The 27681-nt window shown below is 31.5% G+C and overlaps 4 protein-coding genes and 1 non-coding gene across 13 annotated transcripts; all 5 read right to left on the minus strand.

The window, feature by feature from the left end:
* Nucleotides 1–3424: 3424 nt before the first annotated feature.
* Nucleotides 3425–4823, minus strand: LOC137831668 (large ribosomal subunit protein eL22z). The gene is made up of 3 exons (XM_068639434.1): nt 4670–4823; nt 4196–4454; nt 3425–3811 (listed from the first exon to the last, which is right to left on the minus strand). Exons 2-3 carry the CDS (start codon nt 4423–4425, stop codon nt 3667–3669), a joined length of 375 nt encoding a protein of 124 aa, XP_068495535.1. The 5' UTR covers nt 4426–4454; nt 4670–4823; the 3' UTR covers nt 3425–3666.
* A 2017-nt stretch (nt 4824–6840) lies between these two features.
* LOC137831676 (E3 ubiquitin-protein ligase RFI2) lies at nt 6841–12292 on the minus strand. Of its 2 annotated transcripts, none has more exons than XM_068639448.1 (6): nt 11716–12292; nt 10576–10745; nt 9707–9765; nt 8402–8427; nt 7922–8306; nt 6841–7725 (listed from the first exon to the last, which is right to left on the minus strand). In XM_068639448.1, the coding sequence occupies exons 1-6, from the start codon at nt 11855–11857 to the stop codon at nt 7257–7259; spliced, it is 1251 nt and encodes a 416-aa protein (XP_068495549.1). In that variant the 5' UTR covers nt 11858–12292; the 3' UTR covers nt 6841–7256. The 2 variants fall into 2 exon arrangements, with proteins under 2 accessions (XP_068495549.1, XP_068495548.1); XM_068639447.1 differs by having other exon boundaries at nt 7922–8312; nt 11716–12226.
* A 3775-nt stretch (nt 12293–16067) lies between these two features.
* On the minus strand, nt 16068–20939 carry LOC137831674 (uncharacterized). 6 transcript variants are annotated; one of them, XM_068639445.1, is made up of 14 exons: nt 20507–20912; nt 19524–19661; nt 19316–19397; nt 18919–18995; nt 18701–18816; nt 18506–18623; nt 18029–18145; nt 17831–17922; nt 17420–17486; nt 17251–17332; nt 17065–17156; nt 16929–16991; nt 16785–16846; nt 16068–16375 (listed from the first exon to the last, which is right to left on the minus strand). In XM_068639445.1, coding segments are annotated over exons 1-14 (1230 nt in total). In that variant the 5' UTR covers nt 20630–20912; the 3' UTR covers nt 16068–16374. The 6 variants fall into 6 exon arrangements, 4 of the variants coding, with proteins under 4 accessions (XP_068495546.1, XP_068495545.1, XP_068495547.1 ...); XR_011084466.1 differs by having other exon boundaries at nt 16313–16375; nt 16929–16942; XR_011084465.1 differs by having other exon boundaries at nt 16785–16942.
* Nucleotides 20940–21977: 1038 nt separating this feature from the next.
* Nucleotides 21978–27444, minus strand: LOC137831669 (uncharacterized). 3 transcript variants are annotated; one of them, XM_068639435.1, is made up of 6 exons: nt 27338–27444; nt 23087–23208; nt 22833–22971; nt 22643–22756; nt 22472–22565; nt 21978–22287 (listed from the first exon to the last, which is right to left on the minus strand). In XM_068639435.1, the coding sequence occupies exons 2-6, from the start codon at nt 23173–23175 to the stop codon at nt 22121–22123; spliced, it is 603 nt and encodes a 200-aa protein (XP_068495536.1). In that variant the 5' UTR covers nt 23176–23208; nt 27338–27444; the 3' UTR covers nt 21978–22120. The 3 variants fall into 3 exon arrangements, with proteins under 3 accessions (XP_068495536.1, XP_068495538.1, XP_068495537.1); XM_068639437.1 differs by having other exon boundaries at nt 27349–27372; XM_068639436.1 differs by lacking the exon at nt 27338–27444 and adding an exon at nt 23431–23590.
* Nucleotides 25109–25294, minus strand: LOC137833799 (small nucleolar RNA snoR127). The gene has a single exon (XR_011084847.1). It is a non-coding gene; the product is annotated as a small nucleolar RNA snoR127 (small nucleolar RNA).
* Nucleotides 27445–27681: the final 237 nt, after the last annotated feature.

Consider the following 27681-nt stretch of genomic DNA (forward strand, 5'->3'; position numbering starts at 1 on the left):
TTTTAAAGTATCTTTCCTCATCCCATGTAACCCATGTAATTAAATATTAAATTTTGATTAAAGACAATCTTAAATATTTACATGATTCCTGTTGTCATCCTCTTGATTATTAGCTTTAAAAAATAATTACTTTTTACATATTTAAAAAGAGAAGTTTATATCATTCGTTCTAAATATTTAAGCAAACATATTTTAACAAAAAATAATTAATGTATTATAAGAGAGACAAGTGTAAAAAATAGGATGATGATATACTAACATCCTTTTAATAAATTAATATTTTATTTATTTTATTTTATTTTTTAATTTAAAAATATTATTGTAAACTATATCAGATATATATTATTTAGTGTTCATAGTGTCAACAAATTTTTTTGTAAAAACAGAGATGGAGGAATCTATCATGTCATTTTACTAATATAGTACAGTATTCAATATTTTTTAATTTTTTTTTAAAGAGGTTGAAATATTATTTTTTGTGTTGAAGATCGTAACTCAATTAGAATTTAGAAAATTTTATAATATATAAGTGAATGTTGAGTTAAGTTTAAAGTCAGATCACCTATAATATTATCTTACTTATGAGTTGTCATTCTCGGCGTGAGAGGTGTGTGTTGATTTCATGATATATAAGTGAATACAAACCTCACAAACCTCACAAATGTGAGATACCACAAAAAAATATCAATTGAAGAATTAAATTATAAATAAAAAGTTAAAAATAAAATTGTATTATTAAGAATAATGCATTATTATAATATATTCTATTAATTTGAGTGTCTTATTAATACTATGAATACTTGAAAGAATATTATAAACTAAATAATATTTAATGTTATCTATTGTAAACACTAGTTTATAAGATTTTTTCAAAGAAAACTTATATTAATATTTGTATACATTGAAATTAGTTTATCCATGAAATAATTTATATAATTTCAAAAAAAAATTAATTGTTGTATAAATTAATTTTAATTTATGAAGAATTTAATTTAATTTTTAATATTTTAATTCTTTTATTTCAAAAATATTTATAAAAAAATTTGTGTATTCATTTTATTAATTAAAATCTATTTAAATTGATAATATGATAGTTTATAAACTTGGAATGAATGTTAATGTTTTAAAAAGTGGTACTCTACTAACACTTGTTTTTATTGTGAAGTGTCATTTGAAGTCTTGAACACGCAATGCACAAATATCAAAGTTTTGTTGTGGAAAAAGTTATGCAAGTTGGGTTGTACAGAAAGAATGGGAACTACCAAATTCAAAGTTATAGTAAGTGTTTACCCTACACATACTAAACAAAAGTTTTTACTTAGTTAATTTTATTCAAAAATTTATTATGGTTTTTAAGATCACAGAAACTTAAGAGACAATTTTTTTTAAACCTCCAAATGTTATTCTAAGTTTGTATAAAATTTTATTTAATCTATTCCATAAATATAGATTATTTTATTATATCTACAAAACACTGTCTAAATCACTTGAAAAATCTGTTCAGACAAGATTTACCAAATGCTCAAAATTATTCTATGAATATAATTAAAGTCCAGTGACAATATAAAAAAAAATACTTATTTCATTGACCATTAATTATTATATATAATATAAATATTAATTTTATAATAGCTATTTTAAAAATATTTTTATAATTAGAGAGTTTAAATTACATTAGAGATTTCAGAATTGAACTGGTGGATTTGTAGTTGTTTCTCCAATTGAGTTTTACAATACAGGATTAACAGTTAAACTTGGTAATGAAAGTACAAATTAGATGAATAAATATAAACAAAAAAATATAATAAGTTAAATTTGACTGATAAAAAGTAAGAGTAAAAAGAAGTACAGCTAGATAAAAAAAAACATTTTTAACAAATCTTAGAATTTTTTTTAATTATTTTTTCTCACCAACACTCCTTTCTCTTGTAGAAAATGTGAAAATATGAAGAGATATAAAAAAATGAAATTATTTGTCTAGGATAAGATTTCAACTTAATGTCATTTTGAAAAAGAGTAAAAAAAAACTAGTAAATTACACAAATGAAGCAAATCTTGTTCTAATGTCTGACTCCTGATTCGATAAAATAAAATAAAAAATCCAAGATAACACTTTCAAGAGGGGGATAAGTTTGGAACACAAAACATTATTTAAATGTTTATCACATTCTATCATCAAGCAACTACATTAGAGTTCAGATAATAAGGCAAAATATCCTAAAGTTCAGATAATGAGGCAAAATATATGAAAGTTCAGATAATGAGACAAAATATTCAAAGTATAAAAACTAGTACAAACTGATTTATTTGACTTCATTAATTACTCAATTTAAGGAAAAACTACCCTTTGTGGCAGAACTCATTGGCCCCCCATTGAAGAAATTATATGCAGTCAGCAATTTAAATAAACTTATCTTATCCGACAGAGACACAGTCGATCAAAGCAACTTGAAAACTACTCATTATTAAATTATCTTACAAATATACAAAGACTTTCAAAGTGGTCACCATTAATTTTAGGTTTTGTTTCTACTCTGTTTACTTGGATAGAAAAGCAAAGACTTTTTTTTTTTGCATTCATTCAAATATAAAGAAAGAAAGATAAAGATTTGTGAAACTTTTGTTTGCATCTGGAAGAGGAATAAAATGAGTCTATCTCTTAATCGAAAAAAAGCTAAGAAAATTACAAAAATTTACATACTATTGTCAAAAGATCAAAATTATCTAAATTTTTTATACACATAAAAGAACACTTTATATATATTATAATAAAAAATATTATAATTTTTATATTATAAATAAAAATAAGATGATTAATTATAAATTTTATAACAGAGATTATATATTAAACTTAATAGACTGTTATATATTTATATAATAATAGTAGAAGGTAAAACATTTGTAAATTTACCTTTTATATATATATATTTTTTTAAATTTCCTTTTGACATCAATAACAAACTAACTTTTCTCACCATCTCCTCTTCCTATTTCTATCCAACCACTGCACACTGCAAAATCTCCAAAAGTTAGGTAAGTTACCTTTAACAATTCAAACTCTGAACCCACTTATATAGATTTTCAAAGAATTGATTATGCAGAAAAATGATGTGTTTAGGTATGATATTCTGTGAGCTAGAGATAAAATTAGATAGATTGATAAAGTGAAATTACTATTTAAGTGAAAATATGGTATAATGAGTTTCACCCAGACCCAACTCAATCCAGGAGGAATGATAAAAAAAATCATTTTCCCCAAAATCAATCATACCCACAGCATCCACTGAAAATTTACAAACCAAGCAATCTGAAAATTAATTCCCCCAATGCTAGTGGCCAATGGACAAACAATCAACATGCAATCAACCAAGTGCAAACAATTTGGGAATGAACAATAGGGGGCAGAATGAGGAATGGGGTGATATAGGAAAAGGTAATTTATGAGATTCTGGAACGAAACATAATGCAATTCAACCGTATTAAAGACTGAGACAACACATAATAATATGCAAACTCTGTTCCAACTAACATAAAAATTCTTAAATGATCAAAATTGTTAAACTGCAACTGATCAAAACAAAGCACTGTCATATCAAGCAGTCCTGGCCAAAAAGGAAGCTAGCTATAAGAAAAGTGTAAACAACACGATAAGGTGTTATCAGACAACTAATCTTCTTCCTCGCCCTCATTTTCAGCAATGTTGAAGTACCTCAGTTCATAAATATTTCTATCCTTGTTTGAAGCAATCACTCGGAGCCAGTCACGCACATTGTGTTTCTTCAAGTACTTCTTAGTCAAGTACTTCAGATACCTGTCACAATACAAGCAATTAAACACTTACACCCTAATTCACAGATATCAAAATAAATGTAAAAAAAGTTTGAAATCAAATGACTTAGATGAACTTTGGCATTGGCACTTATGAAAAAGGTAAAATGAACTAAGTTCCTTTCTCTCATAAGCGAAAATCAATTATGTACTTAAATCCAAAAGCTTATCCAAACACAGTGATGAAATATTTGCAGTATTAAAAACGACGATAATTGTAGCCACATCAATGGCATTTGTCAGCAACAATCCATAATATCAAAGAACCCCGGCATTTACATCTATATAAAACTTTCTGCTATCATACTTATAAAAGCAATCTATTGCCACAAGTTTTATGTGCAGTAATACGATGAAAAAACATTACCGTTTGGAAAAGTTACTGTCAGAGGTGACAATGATCTTGGTCTTCTCGCGGGCAACAGTAACGGAGTCACCAAGAGCACCAGCTTTGCCACCAACCTTGATCCTCTCTTGAAGAAACTTCTCGAGAGAGGCAATGTCCATGATCTTGTCTTCCACTGGCTTCGCACAGTCAATGGTGAATGTCGCCCCCTTCTTCTTCCCCTTAGCTCCGGCTGCACTTCCTCGACTCATTTTCCTCCTCTGTTATATTATACTCACCTCTGCATCCACACGAAGATGTTTATGCGATGTGACTTAACATTATGTCAATCGAAATTCAATGGCAATCGTTTTTTGCTAATCAAATAAAAAATGAAACAAAACCTTCAAGTATCTAAAGCAATTAGAAAATAGAATAAAATACGGTGAAAACCCTAATTTGCCTTTGTTATTGACGAAGAAGAAGACGGTTCATAAAGGATAGAAAGAGTAGTACCGTTTGAGCGACGTGAAGATGCGGCGGTGAGGTTAGGATTCGGAAGGAGATGATAACGGCGGTGGATATTTAGGGTTTGGATTTCAGGTTTTATATGATGGATCCCTCAACTGCAAACAACCTCAGGTTTTCTTCTAACATGAAACGCCGCGTTTTGTGTTTTTTTTTTCTTTCTTATATATTGGTTTGATGTAGGGTTTTCGTTTTTTCTCCTCTTAATTAATATTAGAAACTGCTTATTATGTTATTATTTACATAATACATATATGCTATACCTTTAGTTACATAACACATATTATTATACTCTATAATTTGCATGGGTTCTTTATTTATAAATGAAAAAAAATTAAGTTAACACTTTATATAATGAAAAAAAAATATATGTTTTTTTTTTTCTTGAATAAAGCTCGCAACATAAGACTGAACAAATAAAGTTTAGGAATGATATTGGGTTTAACGAAAATAGATATGAAAAAAGATTTAAATTAAACGAATATTAGTTATCATTTTTTAATTGTATAATTTTCCCCCTATCCATATAATAAAACATTATTTAAAATTTGTGTAATAAAATAATTGGAAATTCTCCACTCTATATTTTATTTTTCTTTTATCCTATATCTTAAATTTTCTCTCAACATGGAGAAATTTTATTATTAACTACTTTATTTTCAACATGGATTTATGTCTTAATGAATATGTAAATAATGATATAGAAATTTATTTTTTTACCAAAAAAACTCAATTTCATATATATCATCTATTTTTTTTTTCTAAAATAATTTTACTAGTGTTTCATTACAGTATTATTACATTATTTACTTATTTTAAAAAGTTATTATTGCTTCGTAATTTCACTATTATTCATTAGTTGTATGATTTTTTGACATTACTTTCATTGTTTTTAGAATAAAAACCTTATTTAAGTATAATTAATATTTTCTTTGTATTATTTTACAAGTATTTCATATTTTATATAAACATTTTATTAATTTTCAATTTCTATGATTATGCATTATTTTGGTAGTACTATAGTGGGATTATTTGTATTTGTTACAATAATAGCGCTATTTAACTTTGAATTTCAATATATAAATATAATTTATGATTTTTTCTATTATCAAAATATTTAAGTTTTCATCTTGGATTGTAATGTTTCTTTATTGTTATTTTTTTTTAAAATCATTATATTATTAGATGTAATTTTGTGACATTATTTTATTAGTATTTTTAGTTTTAATAATTATTTTGTTTTGATAATACTATTCATTTGCCATTTTATAGTTTTTTTTTTGCAACGTTATGTTTTTATTAGATTTAGAAGTATATAGCATATAACATTTCGGCGCGAATGTCAGTTAAATTCGGATTTGGATGATAATGAATCACTAACCTTTTTTTTTCATTAATTTGAATTAGCTTGTATCTGTTAAATTATGGGTTTTTACCCAAGAAAAAATGTATAAAGTGGGTGGAAAAGTCGTGCACCAAAAAAATAGTTAACTTCAATTTTTCAAGGTAGGCATTTGCATGTTTAATATATGGATCCAAGTCACAAAATCAAAATGAATAAAAGAGAAGAGATTAAGTAAAGTCTGATATAAAAGTTGAATAAACTACACCAATTAAATTAGTTGAAACTAATTCTATTTGAAACTATTTTTTGGGTTATTTTGTAGCTGAAAACATAATTTTAGCAGACAGTAGTTATAAAATCTTGATAACCTCATACGTATTTTTGAAAATTTCAAAATACTTATAATCCTAAAGGAGAGTCTACTTAAATTAGTTAAACAAGTTGTAAAAAATTTAACATCTGTTAAATTCCAACTGATACAAAAAAAAAAAAAACTCTAACCAAAATTTTCTAAAACATTCATAACCTCATGAAAAACATTTTAATTTGAGATGAAACTCAATCTAAACTGATTCGTGAATACCATTATCAAGAGGCCATTTTGAGACATAAGATATTGTATTTTTTAAATTATTTTGAAATATCAATATAAGAATTATAATTGAAAAATGGTCAAATAGGAAGAATAAAATTAAAAAAAGAAAAGATAGGTAAATCAAGGAGTGTATTCCAAGACGAAAGTGGCTTTCTAGAGTAGGACGTCACTCTTTTTTACATATCTAACATAGGCTATCACCCCATCCAACATAAAAGATTTCACAACATGAACATGGCATTTAGTGGTAAGATTAAGTATATTCTCGATACACAGCATTTGCATGAGCATCGATATCAGAAGAAAATAATTTATCCTCTGCAATAAATCCAACCACAAATGTTCTCATTCACTAATTCATCACTTGAGATGACAGTGCACCAGTATTTCTTCCAAAACCTAATTTTGCCAGCTAATTATGATATTATTTTATGCCCACCTAGGCAGAGAAACTAGAGGAGACCAATGTCCATCACACTGCCACATGGCTGCCAGAAACATGAAATCCAAGGCTAGCCAGAGTATATAGTCTGTCATAACATGCCAGCCAGGCTAAAGCATTATGTAACGTTTCTCAAGCAAACTTAAAATTTGATTTCCCACAATAACTGTAATTTGACATAAAAAAAAGTATATCACCGATTTTGTGAAGGCATTCTTTCCGATTCATGCCTTAATCGAAAGCTGCTGGATCTGATACTTGGGTCTGACACACTGGCACTCTGGTGGTATGCTCTCCAACTTGAATCTCTACCAACATGATTTAATGCCAGTGAAGGCAAATGATCTCTTTCCCAAGCATGAAAGCGACTTTGTAGATGAGTTTCTTCTTGAAAATTGTGCGCTGCAGAACCTGGGATATAAACGAAGCCACTACTTTGGTCCGGTGACGAGGCCACTGGTGGTAATTGAACTGACCCACTATGACTACTGGATCTTCGAGTGCTAGAAGCAACAGGTGTTCGTACTGAGGCAGAATTATGATGTCGTTGAGGTTGATAGTATGCTTGAAGAGCCTGAACTCTATCACGGGCCCGAGCATTGCTGCCAGGATAAGGAGGAATCATTGAAGATGCAACAGAGTTCCCAGACCTAGCAGCAGAACTACAGAATTACACGCAGATGCATCAAATGTCTAGTTCCATCGATTTATAATCTATCAATTTAATTAACCCAATTTCTTTAAGTAGTTGACAGCAATACAACAATACGAGCCTATGAATTTGAGGCTTAAGCAATATACTAACTTCCGCAAATACTAAAGCCTCCTAGTAAGGTACACAAACTATAAACGGGTTACCTGTGACCAACAAGGAATGGATGCATAAAAGATCCGGATCTAGGGACCTCCGAAACACCCCTGGCTGGCCTTTGACTACCAGGTGATACTGAGATCTGATCTGTGGTGCCTAGACGGCTGCTGGCAGAAGAAAAATGAGAGGAATTGTGATCCCAACTGTGATAATGAAGATCAACAGCAGGAAATGTGTAGGAGGTTGGCATGTCACCAGGTACAGGTGGACCATTCCAGTGGCTGAAATTAGAAGCTTCAGAAACTGTTCCACCAGAGTTGGAAGTGGAGGGATGTATTGGTCCAAAGTAGGCAATATATGGGCAAGGATGACTAGAAGATGATACAGCTGTATGTTCAGCAAATATAGCATGTTGTCCCAGTATATCATGATCTGCATCTTAAAGTTCAAGTTGAGATAACAAATTCTGTCAAATGCAAAGTTGATGAAAAGGAGGCTAGTGTTCAGGGAAAAAAAAAGGATCTTACATGCAGTTGATGAAAAATCTCCTTCCCTGGAAAAATAAAAAGCAGAATATGAGCTACCATTTTATTGAAAAAGACTTCTTTTTAGGAGGAGGCAGCATTAACACCAAATTCTGCTTCTCTAAATCCTCTGCAATCGCAAATTCTATTACAATCACAACCAATCCTCCATTTCAACATGTCTGTTAGTATAATGATTTTGCTCCACGATAGTAATAGAACAGAAATCAGTTTTGAAACCCCAAGGTAACATTCTAATTTCTAAACCAATCTTATGTTGACAGTGCTTGTATGTCTGCATTTTTTTTTATTGAAAAAATATTAAATTTTGACATCTTTTTAACAGTTAATATGGGTACCAATAAATCGTTGCTCTGAGTGAAAACTAGGTTTAGTTCCCTTAAACAAAAGTCTTGGATTTGAGCTTTCTGAATGCAAAAACATTGTTGGGAGAAGAGATTCCACTAATGTTAGTTAGTCATGCATAAATATTGGTTATCAGCAAAGCCGGTAAATACTTTGCACTATTGGCATGGTTATCTAAAAAAACAGTTTAACACATGGAAGTTTCAAAGAGAACAGCGAGAGGTTTGGAGAGTAGTCAAGGCTAACAAAATGCGTACAGTAAATGGTGTTGCACCCTTTATTATTGTTATAGAATTTAGATGACAGAACAGTTAAAATGCCAGGGAAATATAAAGCCAAAAACCACCCTCATTTCATACACGCAGAGACTGATTTTTGTTCTACTGAATGATAAGAGAAGTGTGATGTCAACTTGAATACTAGAATTCAACTTGAAATATCTTTTTATCAAGAATTCCTATATGCAACTGTTTCATAAAGAATTATCTTTACGTATAATCAAGTCGTACTGAATACAAAGACTTTATGGATAGAAACTACCTTTTCAAGTTCTAGTGAGACTACCACTCTCTTCGAATTCTGAATTATTTTTTCAAGATATCCATTTATCCCCCTTTTAGTTCTCAAAATTCTTATTCTAAAATATAATCCGAATTTAAGAATTCAGATGGCTTCGATACTTTAACCACATTTCAGATTTAACTTTATTAACCTAATTTGGTTCCAAGCTAAGCACATCATTGTTAGCACATCATAACATGTGTGGTACTTAAAAACAAATCAATGTTATCAATAACACTGAAATACCAAAACAGCCTTCACAAAAATCCATATGCATGTTTATCAGGGCAAGGCTCTTAAAAAAACAAAGGAATATCATCAATGGGAATTTGAACACAGATTATTCAGCATGCATATTCAAGTGTATTACTATAAGCTTACTCGAAAGATGAAGGAAGTCGAGTCAAGTTTCCAAAAGGGCACCAGTGAACTCCAAAGGACTGCAGAAAGCATTTAGAACTAAAGTTTAGTTAACATGTTAAATGGAATGTATCTATCTGCATACAAATTGAAAGGAATCAAATAATTACACACACACACACACACACTATATATATATATATATATAAGGGATATCAGCTAGAACTATGCATGGAAGCAATAATGGACCAGTAGGGATTTGGAAGTGCGGCAAAAGCATAGAAATGAAGGCAAAAAAAAAAGCAGGAGTGGGGGTTAAAATTCAAAGCAAGTCAAAGGCATTGAAATATTATATTTTAATTTTTAAGTGGAAATGCACACATTGTTCAATTTTTTCTTCAATCTATAAAGTAGTTTTTCCTTCTCTTCTCATGTGTACTCTCATACAATATCCTACTACAACATTATCTGGTAAATCCTTTTTGAAAAAATCCAGAAAATTACATGTTCGCAGTTTCATAATCTTACATATGATTAAAAATAAATAAGCTAGTTTTACTTAAGATTAGTCTGCAACTTAAGTTACTCAGAGTCGGTAGAATATCAGATGTAGATACAGGTTAGGATTGTATGCGATTAATGCCCCTCTAAGATCACGTCTTTCAATTGGACAGAAGTACTCAGTAGGTAGCACTGATTAATACAACAAACATTTAAGACTGATACTTGTCATGCCCAGGTCAAATTCACATATAGCAACGGACTGAGTTTGCAGGATTAAATTTAAGGCTCATTGTAAAATGAGCTAATGCAGCAAACACATACATATGCTGTAAAAGAGAAACAAAACAGCAGAAACAATTATAAGGTCACTTGCAGTTTTCTATTACCATTTCCGAGTAGCTAACATCGTATAGATCCTCATCATGGGTCCATTCGTCCATGCTAAATTCTGGATATGATCGGCCACCATTAGCATAAAGCCACTGACCTTTTTCAATCTTACGACAATTGGGGCACTGCATTGCCCCCTTTACATTGAAGGCTGAGCCAATGCAATCTGGACAATAAAAATAATATAATAAGTATAGCAATAGGCCATGATGCCGTGCAGATGCTCCAATCAGCTTGTTATAAAATTGAGTCTAGTAAAACATGAAACCAAGCAATATTGCATTAAAAGAAATACGTGCATCTAACTTTTCTGTAAAGAACAGCCGGTTGGGGTGAGGGTGTTTTATGTATAGGCCATTGGTTCAAGTCAGAGGGAAGACACTTTGATGTACCATTAAGATTTTCCCAGCTCATCAAAACCAATCTATTGATTTTTTCGAACAGATAATTAGCAATGTTTTATATGATAACTTGTAATAATACTAATGGAATACACATAATTTAGTTAGGCCTAATTCAGACGACTATGCAACCAAGTTGAGGAGTATTGAATGTCTTCTAAAAGAGTTAGCTTCAGTCAATTTAACAAAATTGATGAAATTTGAGGCATATTCTTATCCGTATACATTCATAAAACAACTATTCAGAGAGTTAGTCTATTTCAACCAGAGAAACACAGTATTAATGATAAATATAAGAGGAAAGTTCCACCACCTACACGCTCCCTTTACCCTTTTCAAAAAAATAATAAAACACAAAGCACTTTCTCCCTCTCCCACGCTCTTATTTATCACAGTCAACAGAGGAACCTATGTTCAGATATTGAATTCAATCCACCACAGCTGACTCAAGCAAGCACCATCAAGCTATTCTACACAACCACATAAAAAAATACCACCACCCCATCAAAGACCATGATAACATCTCCTAAATCATCATACACACAAAAGCAGGCCAATCCAATAGCACCGTCAACACAATTGCGAGTACATCATCACCAAAAATTAATCATTCCTCAATCCAATCATCCGACAGAAAAAGAACTCAGATCTCGATCCTCCAAACTCCAATCCAACAATTCCAACAGCGTCAAATAAAAAATAATTAAAAAAAATCGCAATCCACGTAGCACATACCGAGATGAAATTGATGTCCGCATTGAAGCTTGGCCCAGGATCTATCACCGCTATCGGTAACAGCCTCAAGGCAAATCGAACAAGGCACTGAACCGTAGGACTTGTTCGTGTCTCCATCAAGGTTATCGTTATCAAGACCCATCGCAAATTGAAAAACCCTAAGATGGCATCACGTCACTGTAACGCGAATCGCATACCACGCACAAATTGGGAGACAGAAGGGAACGTTACACGTATTGGGAAGCACGGTAGTTAAATAGGTGAGATCTAAATTCCGAAGTCTCTTTTTGATTTGGTTGAGTAGAGAAAGGAGAAGAAGAAGACGAAGAAGAAGAAGCCAAAAAAAGAAGAAGAAGAAGGTTTGGAGTTTGAGGAATGAGATTGGAATGGCAGCAAAGCAAAATCTCTTTGTCTTTGTTTTTTATTTTCCTTTTTGTGTCTTAATCTTGGACCGTTAGATGTTGTGGTTGGACCTCCTAAAACTGTTGTCCAAACAAAACTACTTTGATTCATTTCTTTTCTTTCTTCCGATTGCATTTAATTATGGTTGAACCCGTCCTCCCATTTCTTTCTTTCTACGTTACTCACGCGTTTAATCACCAATTCTACTTTCTATATACTAATATTCTAATTTCTGCATTTTTAGAAAATTAAATTAATACTACACACTTTTTCATTCATATTCATATTTTTAGTTTTCAGTGGCTGGATTATAGATTATTGTAAAGACAAATAAAGTATGACACAAACCCAATGTACTTTTTTTTTTCATTTTTTCACAAGAATTTGATCACAAAAAATATTTAATCTATATCTATATATAATTATTTTAAATACAAAAAAATTTTCACAATTTTTTTTGTCTGATTCTACCTTTATTTAATATATCTCATTCTATTAATATAATAGAGTATTTTGTCATTTCATATGAATTACTTAAAAAATAAAATTATTTTTTAATTTTTTAAATTAATATTAATGTATAATTTTTATATGACTTGCTCACCCTTCCCTTACTTCCTTATTTTAAGGTAACAAAGAGAGCATACTCTTACCAGTTTTCACACCAAATCTCAAATATAAAATAAAATAATCTTCATTTTCAATCACTCCCTCCACTCCATTTTTTGCTTTTCAATTTTGATTCATCCAAAATTATTTCTATATGTATGTTACATTTCTATCATCATGAAAATTAAGTAAAAGAATAAAATGTGGATACATATGCACGATTGCGCGTGTGTTTTTCACTAGTTAAGTTCGTTTTTAAAGGTAGTATGATCGAGATTTTTCCCCCTTTCATATTTAGATATTATAATTAGAATTTATGAAAAATAATTTTAAACATCATTCGTTTTAAGAATGCTTAAATTGTATTAGTGTGCTGTATTAATTTAATTTAATATAAAATATTTTTTTAATAAATAAATTGAAGCTTTTATTTCATTTTTAATTTATTATATATGATTGATTGTAAATTGTGCTTTTGAGATAAAAATACATTTTAAACTTTTTTTAAATAAAGTTATCACTGAAAAACATTAAATGCATATCAAAGATTGTAATTAATTGAGTTTATTTATTAAATACAGGAATATTGATGTAATTAAAATACAAATTTGATGTAATTTGCACATTTAATATTAACAGGTAACAACACACCAATTCTGGTAATAAAACAGCTAAATAAGTGTCATAAAACTACTTTTTTTAATTCCGCTTGTGTTTATCAATTTTTATATTTTTTCCTATGCTTTACAAATTATTACTTTAAAAATAATCAAATATATGTGTGTGATTTTTTCATATGAATCTACAAGTATATTACAAATTGAGAATTACAAAATTAAGTTTCATATATATATATATATATTCTCGTCGGTTAATCTCGGTTGGACTGGACGGAGAATTTCGTTTTTGGTCTGTCTTTTCTTGGTGTATTAGAACAACGATCAGTTGAGATAGAGGGGAGTCTACCTGTTTATCATATCCCGACGATCAAGTCAGTGAGAACATACCAAATAAGTAATCGATTTCAGTATTGAGTATTTAAAAACAACGTATCTTTTTTCGAGGGTTTCAAGTTCCTTTTACAGTTATCCCTTTAACAACTTTCACACACCAAAATATAATATCAACTGAAAGCATATCTAACATAAAGATATTCGGTCTACAAGCACCTTTACTCACGGTAATAACAACATTAGAGAATCTCCTGCACATTTATTTACAGGTGCTTGTTACTTAATTAACAACTTACTTTATTAACATATATATTCAATTAATAATGTATATATTCATTAATATATTTAATTAATAACTTATATATTCATTAATATATTTAATTAATAACTTATATATTCATTAATATATATTCAACTAAGAGTCTTTTATATATATATATATATATATATATATTTAACTAACGTTTGCATTATAATAATATGTGACCAAACTTAATCTTTCTTTGTTATTTAATTATTCTTTATCGAATTTACCATTAAAACTGAGTCAAACCCATAATCCGCCTTTTGGACCCAAAGTCGAGCTGACCATAGAAAATGTTTGGACCAAGGTCCCGAGCATTCCTGCTCAGTACAATAAATAAATAAATATATATATATATATTTTGCTTTTATTAAATTTGAAAACACATTATATTAATAAATATCATATTTAATAGATTAAAATTGGCTTCTTAATAATACTTAATATCATATTTATTATATGTAAATATCAAAAATAAAATTAAGTGATTTTACATTTTCAATTTATTAATATTATACAATGCATATAAACAATATAACAATTTTTAAATCAAAATTATGATATATTTATATATTATCATTTTTTAGCGTAACATTAATATATATATATATATATATATATATATTCTATTTGTTCAATTACTTATTTTAACAATAGAAATAATTTAAATTTGAGTATATTATATATAATAATATGTTTTAACTAAAAAAAATTGACTGCCCAGCCTTATTTTTCTTCTCAAGTTTATTTACTTACATGGATAGATAGATTTTTAAACTATGTTTTAAAAATTGTTCTTCTAACAACTTATTTTCTAGACAAGAATGTGTAATACTATGTAAGTAAAATTAATGTTTTTATACATTTGTGAACGTATTACACTAAATGCATTAATGATACATTAATATTTGTAGCAAAATCTATTTTTTTTTTATTCATTTGATGTATCATTGATTCAAGTAAGATCAATTTATGTAAACAACATTCAGACAACAATGTTTGTGTTTTCATGGTGTTAGTGCATATGCATAGCCTTTGCATAATTATTCAGGCCTCTTTCTTCTTTGCTTGAACTTCAGTAGATTGTGCTTTAGAAGAGCTAGTGATATGACAGATTCAAAGTGGAGTGCAAAAAAACAATGAACACAATTAGATTGGCATTAGCTCCTCGAATCAAGTGACTGTGCTGAAAGAAACCTCTCCAAGGAACTTATGAAATTTATTGGAAACTAAGTTTGTGTCAACAACTATAGCCAATTAAGTGATGGTGAAAATGGACTTGTACTCATTGAAGCTGCAAGATTAAGGTAATGTGTTTAATAATATTAACAAGTTCAACGAGTTTATACAAAGACTGATGAATACAAGAGAGGGGAGTACTAAAGATGAAAAGTAGACATTACTAAAGCAAAATAAGATATTAAAGCAACTAATTCTTGGATTTGTTTGCAAAAACCAAGATATTAATCACATAGGCACTGTCAACCAAGTTATTGATCACATAAAAATTGTTATGGAACTGTAGATAAGAAAGAAGAAAGAGTGCATTGATAAATTGCTAGTAATTATAATTTATAGTGCACCTTTTCCCTATACTGTCAAAGTCATTGTAGGCCTACATTGACTTTTCATCAACTTCCATGGCCTTAACATGGGAATCATACTAAGAAGACAGATTATCCAAGATTAAGTAACTATCTTTGTTTACACAAACCAGATAACAAGGTTTTAACGTCAGGGTAAACAAGCCCAATAACAGGAAGAAAGTTTGTCTGCAGTGAAGAAAACATAGTTTATAAGAAATAAGTTATATTAAGGTTTTTTCTAACTAACTCCAAATGCACTATGTTTTTTTAAGGATCCAGAAGAAAAGTGAAAGCACTACCAAAGATAAGAAACAATCTTAATTAAATAGTAACGATTTCTTTCAACTTATCTACTTTGAAGTTTTGCCTTGTACAAAGAAGGGATATCAAACCAGTGCTTAAATATATAATTTTACAAAGGTCTTAGAACTAAAAGAGGAAAAGTAGAGGTTCAAATTCCAAAGGAATCCACCCTCACTAATTGAAACAACTTAAAAGTTCAAAAAATGCCATCACTGCACTTGAGTTTTATCACAATAGTTTGTCATATACAATTTTTAGTGGAATTACTGTATCAATAACAACAACTAGTTTCAATTACAAGGATAACCAGTAAAATAATAATAATAGCAACAGATTTTGAATAAAAAAGAAGAAATTCAAAGCTTCCAATATATGCCGAATCGGTGCAAAATGCCTGCAACAATGGCCCAGAATAGGATCTCCGCAAAGATAACATACAACAGGATTCCTACTCTCTTCGAATGCCAAACATTAATGAAGACATGCTTTTGTATCCAATAAGTCTGTTGAAAAAAATTACACCTTCGTTAGATTCGTATATAAGAATGAAAATGACAAAAAATATCAAATTAATGGAGTAATATTTTATATCAGGTGAAATTTTACCACTTAGTTACTAAAATAGAAAATTTTGAAAAAATAACGAAATAGGTAAGTAGTGCATGTCAAAGTGACATGACTTTGAACATACTAATGTGGCATAACTTTAATTAAGTTGTGTGAAAGTGATACGATTTATCCTTAGTAATTTTTAAAGTTTTTACTTGTTTCATTTACCACCAGATTAGTAAAAATAGCTAATAAAGGGGATATTGATGTTTAACTAATAGAGATGAAGAGGGTCATCTTAAGGATGTTGAACTGAAGTGCAGGAGCAAGGTGTATATAGAAAATCAGAGGAGATGAATTTACCAGTGTATTATGAGGGTCATCGTAGTACCACCCATTGATGAATCCTGCGAAGATTCCTTCAGCTGCCATCACATAAACAAGCATGGCATTCATACCAATCCATTTCAAAGGCAAGAACAAGAATGTCAAACCCCAAATATCAACCTGCAATGACAATTCTAAATCCGTCCAGATGAGAAATGTGGAACAACAATCACAGGGGTAAACCTGAACTGAAAAACAAACTAGAAGACCTTGATAGAAAGAAAAGCACAATTTCTAGTATTACGAAAAAAAATACCATAATGTAGAAGGCTGAAAAAACTAATGCTGCTGCTCCAGATGTTACACAAACATAGCTTAGTGTGTACAATTGTTTATTCAAAGGAATTGCTGCAACAAATGGAAGGGGAGGGGGCGACATCAGAGGATAGACTAATGGTTACATGGTAAGTTCCAGTCAACACTGAGTTAAGAGTTCACACACCATGAGTGAAGTGAAGAATAAGTCCTGAAGCAAGGAGTGCTAAGCCAAGGAGAAGCCAGTGCTTCAACCTAGAAGAGTGATCCTAAAGTCACAAAAGTGAAGAAGTAAGCATAGTAGGTTAAAGGATTGTAATTTTCAAGCACTGCTTACTTCGAGTGAAAGGCTTCACCTGTAAGTGTACGAGTACATGTCCAAAATGCAATCCAATGATTGCGGAGAGAATAGCAGATATTGAGCTGCAGTTACACCTACTTTGCTATTATGATCCGCAGAATAAGTTACACATACAAAGGTGAATTCATAATCTTACACAGTCCTCAAAAGGGTCTGTGAATTTCAAAATTGTGAGAAAAAATTAAGTGGCTTGCTCTAACCAAGCTGTTGAAGTTGAACAAAGGAAGAGTGAATATGGGAGTCCTCAACTCTTTCTTACTAACAATGTGAGTGACATTTTCAATTATTTGATCACATATAATGATAGCATCTATTTCAAATAAAACAAAGCCAACGTGGTCAAGAACTGATTGAAATCTGTTAATCAAACATACACTAAGAGGTTTGAAGAAGACCATATACAGACCTTAAAATTCCTTCTGGCTCAAAAGGAGAATAACACCATGAAGGTGCACTTCTTTTAAAAGGTCCTTCATATGGGGATTTCTCGGTGCAAGCCTGCAGCACCCAAAAGACAATTGGTGTTTGAAAATTCCTACAGCCACAAAGCAAATCTTTCAAATTTAAGGTAGAAAATAATGTACGGGAGAAAATAGCAACACACTTCAGATCTTCTCCACGCTGGACGCTTATACATGTGATTCATTCCTAGCACCTCTCGGTCAATATATCCCACAACATTGCACGGGGGATCGAGTTTCCCCCTCACACCACAGGTCACCTAAATTTGACAGAGAAAATAAATTAGCCAGAGTAAAGAAAAATTTAGAAATACGGTCACAAGTCATTTTCTGCATAATTTCTAGCATAGAAATTGCTAAAGCTTGACCGAAAGAAAACTTTAACTGTGTTGAAAACTAGCAACAATGAAAAAAAAAATCATTTAATGCAAAAACCAGAATACAGTCCACTGAGGTATTTAACATATGAGCTCAAGCGAGATCATCACCAGGATTGAAAACCAAATACTACTTTATAGATATTCCCACTTCATGTGTTTTGTGTATAGAGAGAGTATCAATAGCGTTTGATTTGTATCCCCACTTCATGAGTGTAAAGAGACAACCAACGGGAAGCTTACTGTTAAAGTTGTCCCATTGTATATGCTGTCTGGGTTATGGACAGTGAATTGCCAGTCTGGAACATACATTCCATAAAGTAAAGCCAAGTAAACAGCAAGTATGCAAGCCAACACCAGCCTGAGATTTTAATAAAAAGAATGTTCAAAATCATATCATATTAGCAATTAACCAGAACCATACTTTGAGAGACTAACCAATGCCAATAGTACAACTTGAATATTGAGAGTTGGGTGGGTTCTGGGTCACTAGCTTGAGCACTTCTTGAAAATATTTCCACCAGTGCCACAACCAAATATGCTAGAGCAATTCTCTAGAATGGGTTCATACACAAGTATCATTCTTTTTGTACTCAGACTATCAGCTAAAATATAATCTAATCAAAATGAGCTGGAAAAAAAAAAATCAAAATCACCTGAAGAATGCCACACCACCTTATGTATTTCATGTCAACACCATATGTTAGATTGTCCGGAGCATGAGAGAAACCACCTTCATCATTGAGGTCATCCATCATATCAGAACAAGCCATGGGTGTTTCGTTTTCACCCAACGAAAGATGTCTAAGACTATTACCAGAACTAGATTTGCTAAAATGAAATCTAGGTTCAATTATTATTGCACATTATAGAAGAATAACTTTCACAAGACCGAATATATTTCAGCAGGGAGTAATGCTCAGCAAAGTGTATGCAATATCAAATACAAAGTTCTTGATTCCTTTCTCACCCCCTTTTGAACAGGGGAACTCTTTAGCTATGCTGATATATTTGGAAAAGGAGGGTAAAAGGAAATGCATGAGAAAAACTAACCTTGCAAGAGCAATCCCCAGAAGAGGAGTTTGAGTGTTCTAACCAGAACCTTTTTTACAGCAAGAAGTCTATTTGGTATTCTCTGAACATCAAATGGAAGCATCAAGAAATAAAAGGGTTGGTTTGAACCAAAAAGAAGAAATGAAAGGAACATAGAAACTAATTCTTGAAGCATTCATAGCAACCTATTTTCTCATTCGCGGCTAACCTTGAGAGCCAGAGGAATGGCCATCCCCACAATGAACAAAAAGAAAGGCATGACAAAATCAGCAAGGTTGCAGCCATTCCATGGCGCATGGCCAATCATTGGCCATTGCCCTCCGGCATCATCAACCAAGATCATCAACTACATCACATAGCATCAGAACATGTTAAAGCGAGACTTGACAACACTGAACTAAGGAAAAACAACGATCTAAACACCTAATCAGATGCAAGGACGCGCTGATATTGACTAAAAATAAGTGTTAATAACGTACTCTTTTTGTAACATTCTTTCTAACATGTTTTCTATTATAGAATAAGATGGGGAATAAATAAACACATTGGAGATATTCTTAATTCACACTATCAACAACAACCCATATAAATGAACTTCATACCAAATTCAACAGTATAAATAAACTTCATACCGAAAAGCCGACTAGCTGACAAGAGGTACAACTAAACACGTAATTAGACATAAATAAACCAACTTAAGCACAATTGAGCCTTCAATTGGACCCTAAAACAAACCCATAACAGTCAGAGTCCATCTAAAACAGTATAAATAGCAGGAGAGACACAATATTCAAGGTAACTATTCACTCCATACTCTTCTTGTATCTCGAACTGACTTGATCGTCAGAGTGTCTTCACAGATACTCCCCTCATCGTGTTCAGATCAAAGGAGATCCTAAGCCTAACCGAGAGACCGAAAAGATGAGAAGATTGTAACAAGAAGAAGTGTTCTGCAGAGTCCTAGCTTTGTAGGAACACAACCCAAACTATATAATCTACCTTATATCTAACAACATGAATGGAAAAAACATAATAAATAACCAAGTAATTGAAACAAGTGACTAATCCCATAGCATTCTTCATATTACTTTGATCTTCATAGCAATCTTCATAGGCTTTCACCTCATATATGAATGATAACAGTACTAAAAAACAACTGAACTGCAAAATTTAGAAAGAAGAGAAAAGTACCGCAACAGTGAGACCGCGAAAGATGTCAAGCGACGCAACACGCTTTGATTTAGGCAGCTTTTTGTCTGAAACAGGAAGCTCTTCGGAAACATTAAGGCCGTGTTCACCTTTGATTTCGGCCATGCTGTTTGTGAATTGTTTTACTCAAACTCCAACTTGAATTGGATTATGCTACTCTCAACTCTCTTTACTCTCTCTGCTAATTCCTGATTCTCCTACAGAATAATCACTGCAACAATATTAATTAACATAGTTGATTAAGAAAACAATCTAGCTACTTTCTGTTCATGATTTTCAAATTATTGTTATTAATCTAATGAGAATATGAATCATATCATTTGACTGAAAAGACAAAAAGATTGATTCATATTATTATTATTATTTGGATTATCCGCATCTATCTTTTCTCAACTCATAATTTGTCCAAATGTGTGAAATACAAACTCGTGCCACGGGAATCTTATCCACGTGCTTACAACATGTACAGAATATTACACTTTTTACATTTAATAAGTTCATAGAGAATTAATTTAATTTTTTCTGAACTAATTCCATGAAATAAGGAACGACTGAAAACTAATATTTAGTCAGGATATAATGAAATTCAATGTTAATTAATGATTTTTTAAAATTTACGTATATCAATTTTAAAAAATAGTTTATTACTAGATTTTTGGAATTAACTTATTATTCTATTTTGCAAAATATTGTAATAGTAACAAATTTAAAATATATAATGTCTTGTCAAATGCTTCCAAGAATGTGAAACGAAATAAATGTAAATAAGGAAGTTCTGAACTTATTCATGATGTGTTTGATATTTATTATGTACTATGTTTACACAATGACATTTTGTCTTAAGGTTATGTTAAAATGTTTGAGTTTTAGTTTTCTGATAAATTCTGAATTTTTTAAGACATTACTCAAATTAAAATTCTCATCGAAAACTTGAAACAACTTGTCAAACAAAACTTAAAAGAAAAAAGAGTACATGTATTAGTGACAGAAAATCCACAATTGGATTCAATTCAAGAAAGCTTAGACTTTGAGTAATTTCTCCAAAAGAGAAAAAATATTTGAATAAAGGACAGAGTAAATACAGATCAAACTAAAAATATTAATTACAACATTGATTTCTTATCTTTATTTTCTCAAACATGATTAAAATGGATATATCATTTACGCTGATTTGAATTAACTATATAGTACAAACTATTCAAAATTATATTTTTCCTATAATAATACTAGATAATAGAAAGATAATATATATAAAATTTCCGTACAAAATTATTTTATGTTGGTTTGAAAATTAGTTGATAAGTAAATTGAAAGTTATTTTATACCTCTATCTGTTTGGCAAAGCATGTTTATCTGCAAACGTGCAATGCTAACAAGCCAAACATCAATTATAGCAGGTTGCTAAGAGAACAGTATAAATGAAAGCTTTGTTGGTCACACATGCAAAATGTGATGGAGACAACAAATCCCAAAGTTCTCTTGTATTGAGACATAAAAAATGATGGCTGATGAATCATGATAAACATGGAAAATTTGCAGCCAAAGGTGGCTTTCAAAATTCTATTGTCAAAGCAAACTACACCATATGCAGGATTATCAAGAAGTTTTGGAGACTTGATCGTTTGTCCTTGGAACTTGGTTCTTTGGTAGCAAATACAATGGAAGAAAAGAAGGCACGGTGAATGCAATTCCAAGACCAAGTACAGCCAGTGCCACCACCCACCAAGCTTCGCGGGGTAAGCCAAATAATAGTTCATCACATACTGCCGTATCAACAGAAGAGAATACAGAATATTAGCAAATAATGGAAATGATCGTAATACTGGAGTGGAGTCTGTTCCAACAATCTAAAAAAAATATCAGATAAACTTAAGGGTGAAAGCTTGTAATGAAGCATAGGAAGTCACAATCAGATCAATTATTAATATACTATGCAAAAAAAGTTACCTATATTGAAGATAATAAATTGCCTCTCTGGCACATGCTGTTTTGCAGGAAACCCTTCTGGCTCAACAGTTACAAATACTAGCTGGAATTCCTCCTGAATAAAGTCAATAACGTAAGCACATATAAACTTTTCAGAAACTTTGGAGTACATGGCTTCATACTAAATTGGACCTGACTGTTGTTGCTCTTAAAAATTAGCTTTTCAGTGTTGAGCAATCTCCTGTTATTGTTCAGCATCACATCCGACTTGCTTCTCTTCAGTTGTATGGAAAAGCTAGCAGGTATCTGGTGTTTTTATTTAGTGTCAGTTTCCAGAGGAAAGATCCTCTGCAAAGAACTGAGGAAGACAATATATACATACAGAAGCTGGATAGGATATCTTCACTTCATACCACGTGTGAGGTTTCAGGCCCTGTAACTGATAAAAGCGAGAGCCACCTTGTAATGGCATAGTTTCTCTCCACAGCTCTTCCCCAACTTTCAAAATTTTGTCCTCAACCCTACCACAGCAAACAGTTGAGCACTATAACTAAGTTAATAACAAGGAGAATTCTGATATGAAAGACCAAACAATTAGGTAAATGTATATATAATTGAGAATTTTTATACACTCACTTATTCCCAAAGCAGGGAGTTGGGCCATTCACAATGATAAGCAGAATGCAAAGAAGAATAAGCATATTGCACATGCAAATGCAATGCATTGATGATGAAACACCTAGATCTTCAACTCAAACCTGCAGAAAATTAGTATTTTAGTACACATTGAACCATTTCAAACTGGGTAGAATTTAATATTGCAACAGACTCTTTATGAACTGCACCACCTATCATTAGATAAAGTGGGGCATTTCAAAGGATAAATGAACATACAATTGAAGCTGACTTAATGAAAAAGCTAGGGGAGAAAGTAATAAAACGTCAAATATTCATATTGTTATCATGTTTCCCAAACGTACTTAGTTTTAGATGGATTCTAAGGTGGACCATTCTCCACAATTAAGAGCCCGTAGATTCATACATGGTGCACAATCCCTCCCTATAAAAAATCCATTTCTTCATTGGCACCACGTGCCATCACCAGAGGCAATTTTCAACAATGACGCCATTTTTCCTGCTTTATCTCCCTCTCATTCCCCTTCTGTGTCCCTAACTCTCGCTCCCTCTCCACAGTTGGATCGCTAACAATTCCTAAAAAGATAGTAGTTTTCGAAATGGAGTCTTGCATCTTATGTTGTGAAAATTACTGAACTACAACAACAAAGTTGTTACTTTTTTCAGGATGTAGGAGGGAAAAGAGGGTAACAAAACAAGCTCCCATGATTGCTTTGGCAAAGAGGGAAAGATTAAAGAGTGGAGAAAACCTACAGTTTGCAAGAACCCTCTACATAAACCATAAGTTGCCAATGTAAAAGTCGAAGGCTAATAGTGCAAATGAATCGTACTATAAAATTTTAGTGAATGTCTCTCATCCATTTTGAAATTTACAAATTACCTAATGACAGCTATTGAATTTATTCTTCCAAAAAGTTCACATCATAAAGTGAAATTCACCAAGTACAAGAAAAGAAATTTATTCTTCTAATAACATTGTCCGGGCAAGATCAATAAAGAAAAGCACCAAGTACAAGCAACCATAAAATTCAAAGCAATAACTTGCAGTTAAAATGAAATCCATCAAAAAGCTAAAATAGTATGGATCTTTAACTAACTATAGCCTAAGAAGCATGGGCACAAAGGCACAATGAAATTTGAAGCGCCCCCATGGTCTTGTTTGGGGCATTAATAAAATGTAATGGAATATCAAGTTCTACTTTCTTTTCTTTGGTTGGAATAAAATTATTGTTAAATTCTCTTATATAGTGGACTTTAAACCTAATTCAATCTTACAAACCAAATTTGTAAAATGAGGTTGCACCCACTTATATAATATATTTTTGCCATATCTCTAGTCAATGTGATCTCCGATATACTCTCTCTCTCACGCTGAGGAGTGGACATCTCGAGCGTGGGAATGAATACTTGTGAGTGGTCCAAAGCTCCTTGATAGCAGGTGGCATGATAAGCTTAATATCCCTTGCTAGGACAAGTTTTTGCACCATCTTAGAAACTAGACTTTAAGCCTAAATTCAAGTTCATAAAACCAGTTTTGTAAGACAAAGTTTGCACTCACTTTCTATAGTATAATTTGGTCATATCTCTAGTTAATGTGAAATTTCTAACAAGTTTCACCCTATTCTAAAATGTCTACAAAACACTATCTATCTACCAGTCAAGGCTGGTAGGTACACTACGTGATCCACCTCTAACATAAGCACAACTCTAACTCCTTTTTCAAAAGTGACAACAATTAGTTGCATATTTGAAATGTAAAAGACGAGCTGTTAAAGGAGGCAGTCCAATCCAATCTAATTAACCTACAGGTTCAGGCAACTCTTCCCAAAACGAAGTTCCCTCTTCAAAAATCAGGGTGTTGTTACAAACATACCTGGCTTACTTTTTTTTCCATTGATTGAATCATGGGGAACAACGATGCTACTCAACAAAAGACAACGACACAGGACTAGAATACACTTATATAGTAATTAGAATTGGCCACTGTCTTTCCCTGCTCTGGAGAAACTAAACTGTTGTGGTTCTGGTCAGGAAACAACCAATCTCCTGGTTTATCATCAGGGAAATGCACTTCAACACGAGGTCCATCAACATCAACCAAAGCTTGCTTGCACGCATAGTTTTACAATGAGAGCAAGCTTTAGAAACAATGTTTGTTCCCACATGGAGCACATGAATATATGATTTGGCTAAGTCACATCATTCCAAAGCCAGAGAGAAAAGGCAGCCCATTGATTTAATTACTATGTACTAACTGATAACATATGGTTAAACATATGAAATAAATTGCCATTCACCATCCATTCCAATTTTAACCTTTGCAAGGCGGACCGTAGATTTAATTACTATGTACTAACTGATCACATATGGTTAAAGATATTAAATAAATTGTCATTCACCATCCATTCCGATTTTAACCTTTGCAAAAGCAACTACGTCTATGGAATGCAAACTGGATCAAAAGAAAACAATAAAAATTTAAATCTATGGGCTGTCTCAAGTTTTAATGTAAGATACTTGCTAATTTTTCAGAACAGATTCCAACATCTGAAGCAAAACCCAAAAAGTAGCCTGAGTTAGATACCAAGATGCATGTTATTTACTACATTGGTGAAAAGCCATATGTGAATCCTTAGAGAAATTACTGTTGTTAGTAGGATAATAAGTGTACTGTTAGAAGGTTTCAGAAGGTTCTAGAGATCTCTTTGTAATCAATACTTCAGGGTTAGAATTTTCTGAATATAAAGGCTGATGTATTGCTTGAAATCAATCAATTGAATAAAATCTTCTCTCATTCAGATTAATCTTTTCAAGTTGGTATCAAAGCCATGTTCCGATCCTAGGACCCGTGAGTTATGTACTCTAGAATCTTCTAACAGCTTCTCAGAGTTTAGAATGGACAGAATATTATCAATCGAATCCATGCAACTGAGCGAATCAATCCATTGCATAGCAAGACAACACAACATTAAATTCTAAGAGGTATTTTATATTTACTTTTAGTTCTTTGGTCTTTTGTTTTATGATTGACAGAAAATACTGACTAGCCTAGCTGGTAAAGAAAGGAAATACAATAAAAGAATGGAGGGATAGTGACCCAAGATTGTCAAGCTAACTGAAGAAAATATCAATTTCTGGTTGTCAATGTTCAAATTCACTATTGCCAATTTTCCAAATGACAACAAATACTAATTGACCAATTTAAAATTCACTAACATCTGCTTCTTCTATTAATATCTTACCTCTGCTGCTAACTAGCAAGACCTATAACAGTTTCTCTAACCATTTTAACTGACAACGCCTATTTGAGGCTGACTCACTTGGCTATTTTCAACAACAGTGGGGAGTGGATTTGGCTTTTTTTTATCAAAAATATTATCCAGTGGTGCTGTCAACATTACTAGTTATCAACACAACAAATTGAAGGACACACATGAACAAAAGTCCAAGTTGTCAACCCTGCAGCCTTGTCTTAATTGCTCAATATACATGCATACATGCTAGTCTCCCTCATAGACATACCGTTAGCAGGGGGGTCCTAACAAGCTAACACCCTCAATCATCTCGAATGTAGCTATATACATGTAGCGTGCAGTCAGATTAAATCTTCCTATACATGCATTCCTCGTTTTTTTTCCTTCTAAAAATGCATACATGACATCGCCTTTTCCCAATGTGTGGTTGGGTGTGTGCAAATATACAACACATCACTTTTTTGACATATAGCTTTCTAGCTAGTGCTAGCTGGTTTGTAAATACTTTTCAATAAATGGAGAAACACCAAGTGATGCTCCCTACTTCATCTACATCATTACTAACCTCTTAATCTAATTTTGAAATTACTTATAATTCCACCGTTCATGAGGTTTTAATAGCTCAAAGAAAGGAGATATCAGTTCATAACAAAGTTGCAATGAGGTTAAGCAGCACACATGCATTTCAAATAAGGAGTCTAATTAATGTTCGGGATGATGGCTACCAATGTTTACCAAGTGCAACACTGCCACATACCTACATCTATAGTTTACATTTTTGACATAATATGTTGAAATCAAACAAAAATTAATGCGAATCCAACACAGTTTGGTGAAAATCGATCAAAAACTCTAGATCATAGAGATAAAATGCAAATCAGTGAAATTAAAAATAATCAAAACACAAATCAAGGAAACACAATTTGAATCATTAAACCCTATATTAATTGAGTTAAAAAATCTAGATTATAGACATGAGAAAGCAAAGGAGACAAACCTAAAACTAACCACGGGAGGGAGAGAGAGCCTACGAGAAGCTCTCAGGGGCTTGAAAAAGTGTGCTTAGGAGAGAGAAATTCAAATCCTTCCATTTTTTAATGAAATTTCAAATTTCACTGTTATAGTTAACTGAAATTAATATAAAAGTTATTCTAAAAAATAGTTATTACACTTTAACATATATTTATAAATTAATTTAAAATTATTATAAATAGATTCACCTTTTAAATATTAATATATTAAAAAATATTATTTTTCTAAATTAAAATATCAATATTAATATAAACATAGCGTCACAATATATTGGCATTTATAAATTATAATTAAATTACAACATTTCAA

The sequence above is a fragment of the Phaseolus vulgaris genome, chromosome 6 (genome assembly GCF_000499845.2).
Source record: "Phaseolus vulgaris cultivar G19833 chromosome 6, P. vulgaris v2.0, whole genome shotgun sequence".
Lineage (NCBI taxonomy): Eukaryota > Viridiplantae > Streptophyta > Magnoliopsida > Fabales > Fabaceae > Phaseolus > Phaseolus vulgaris.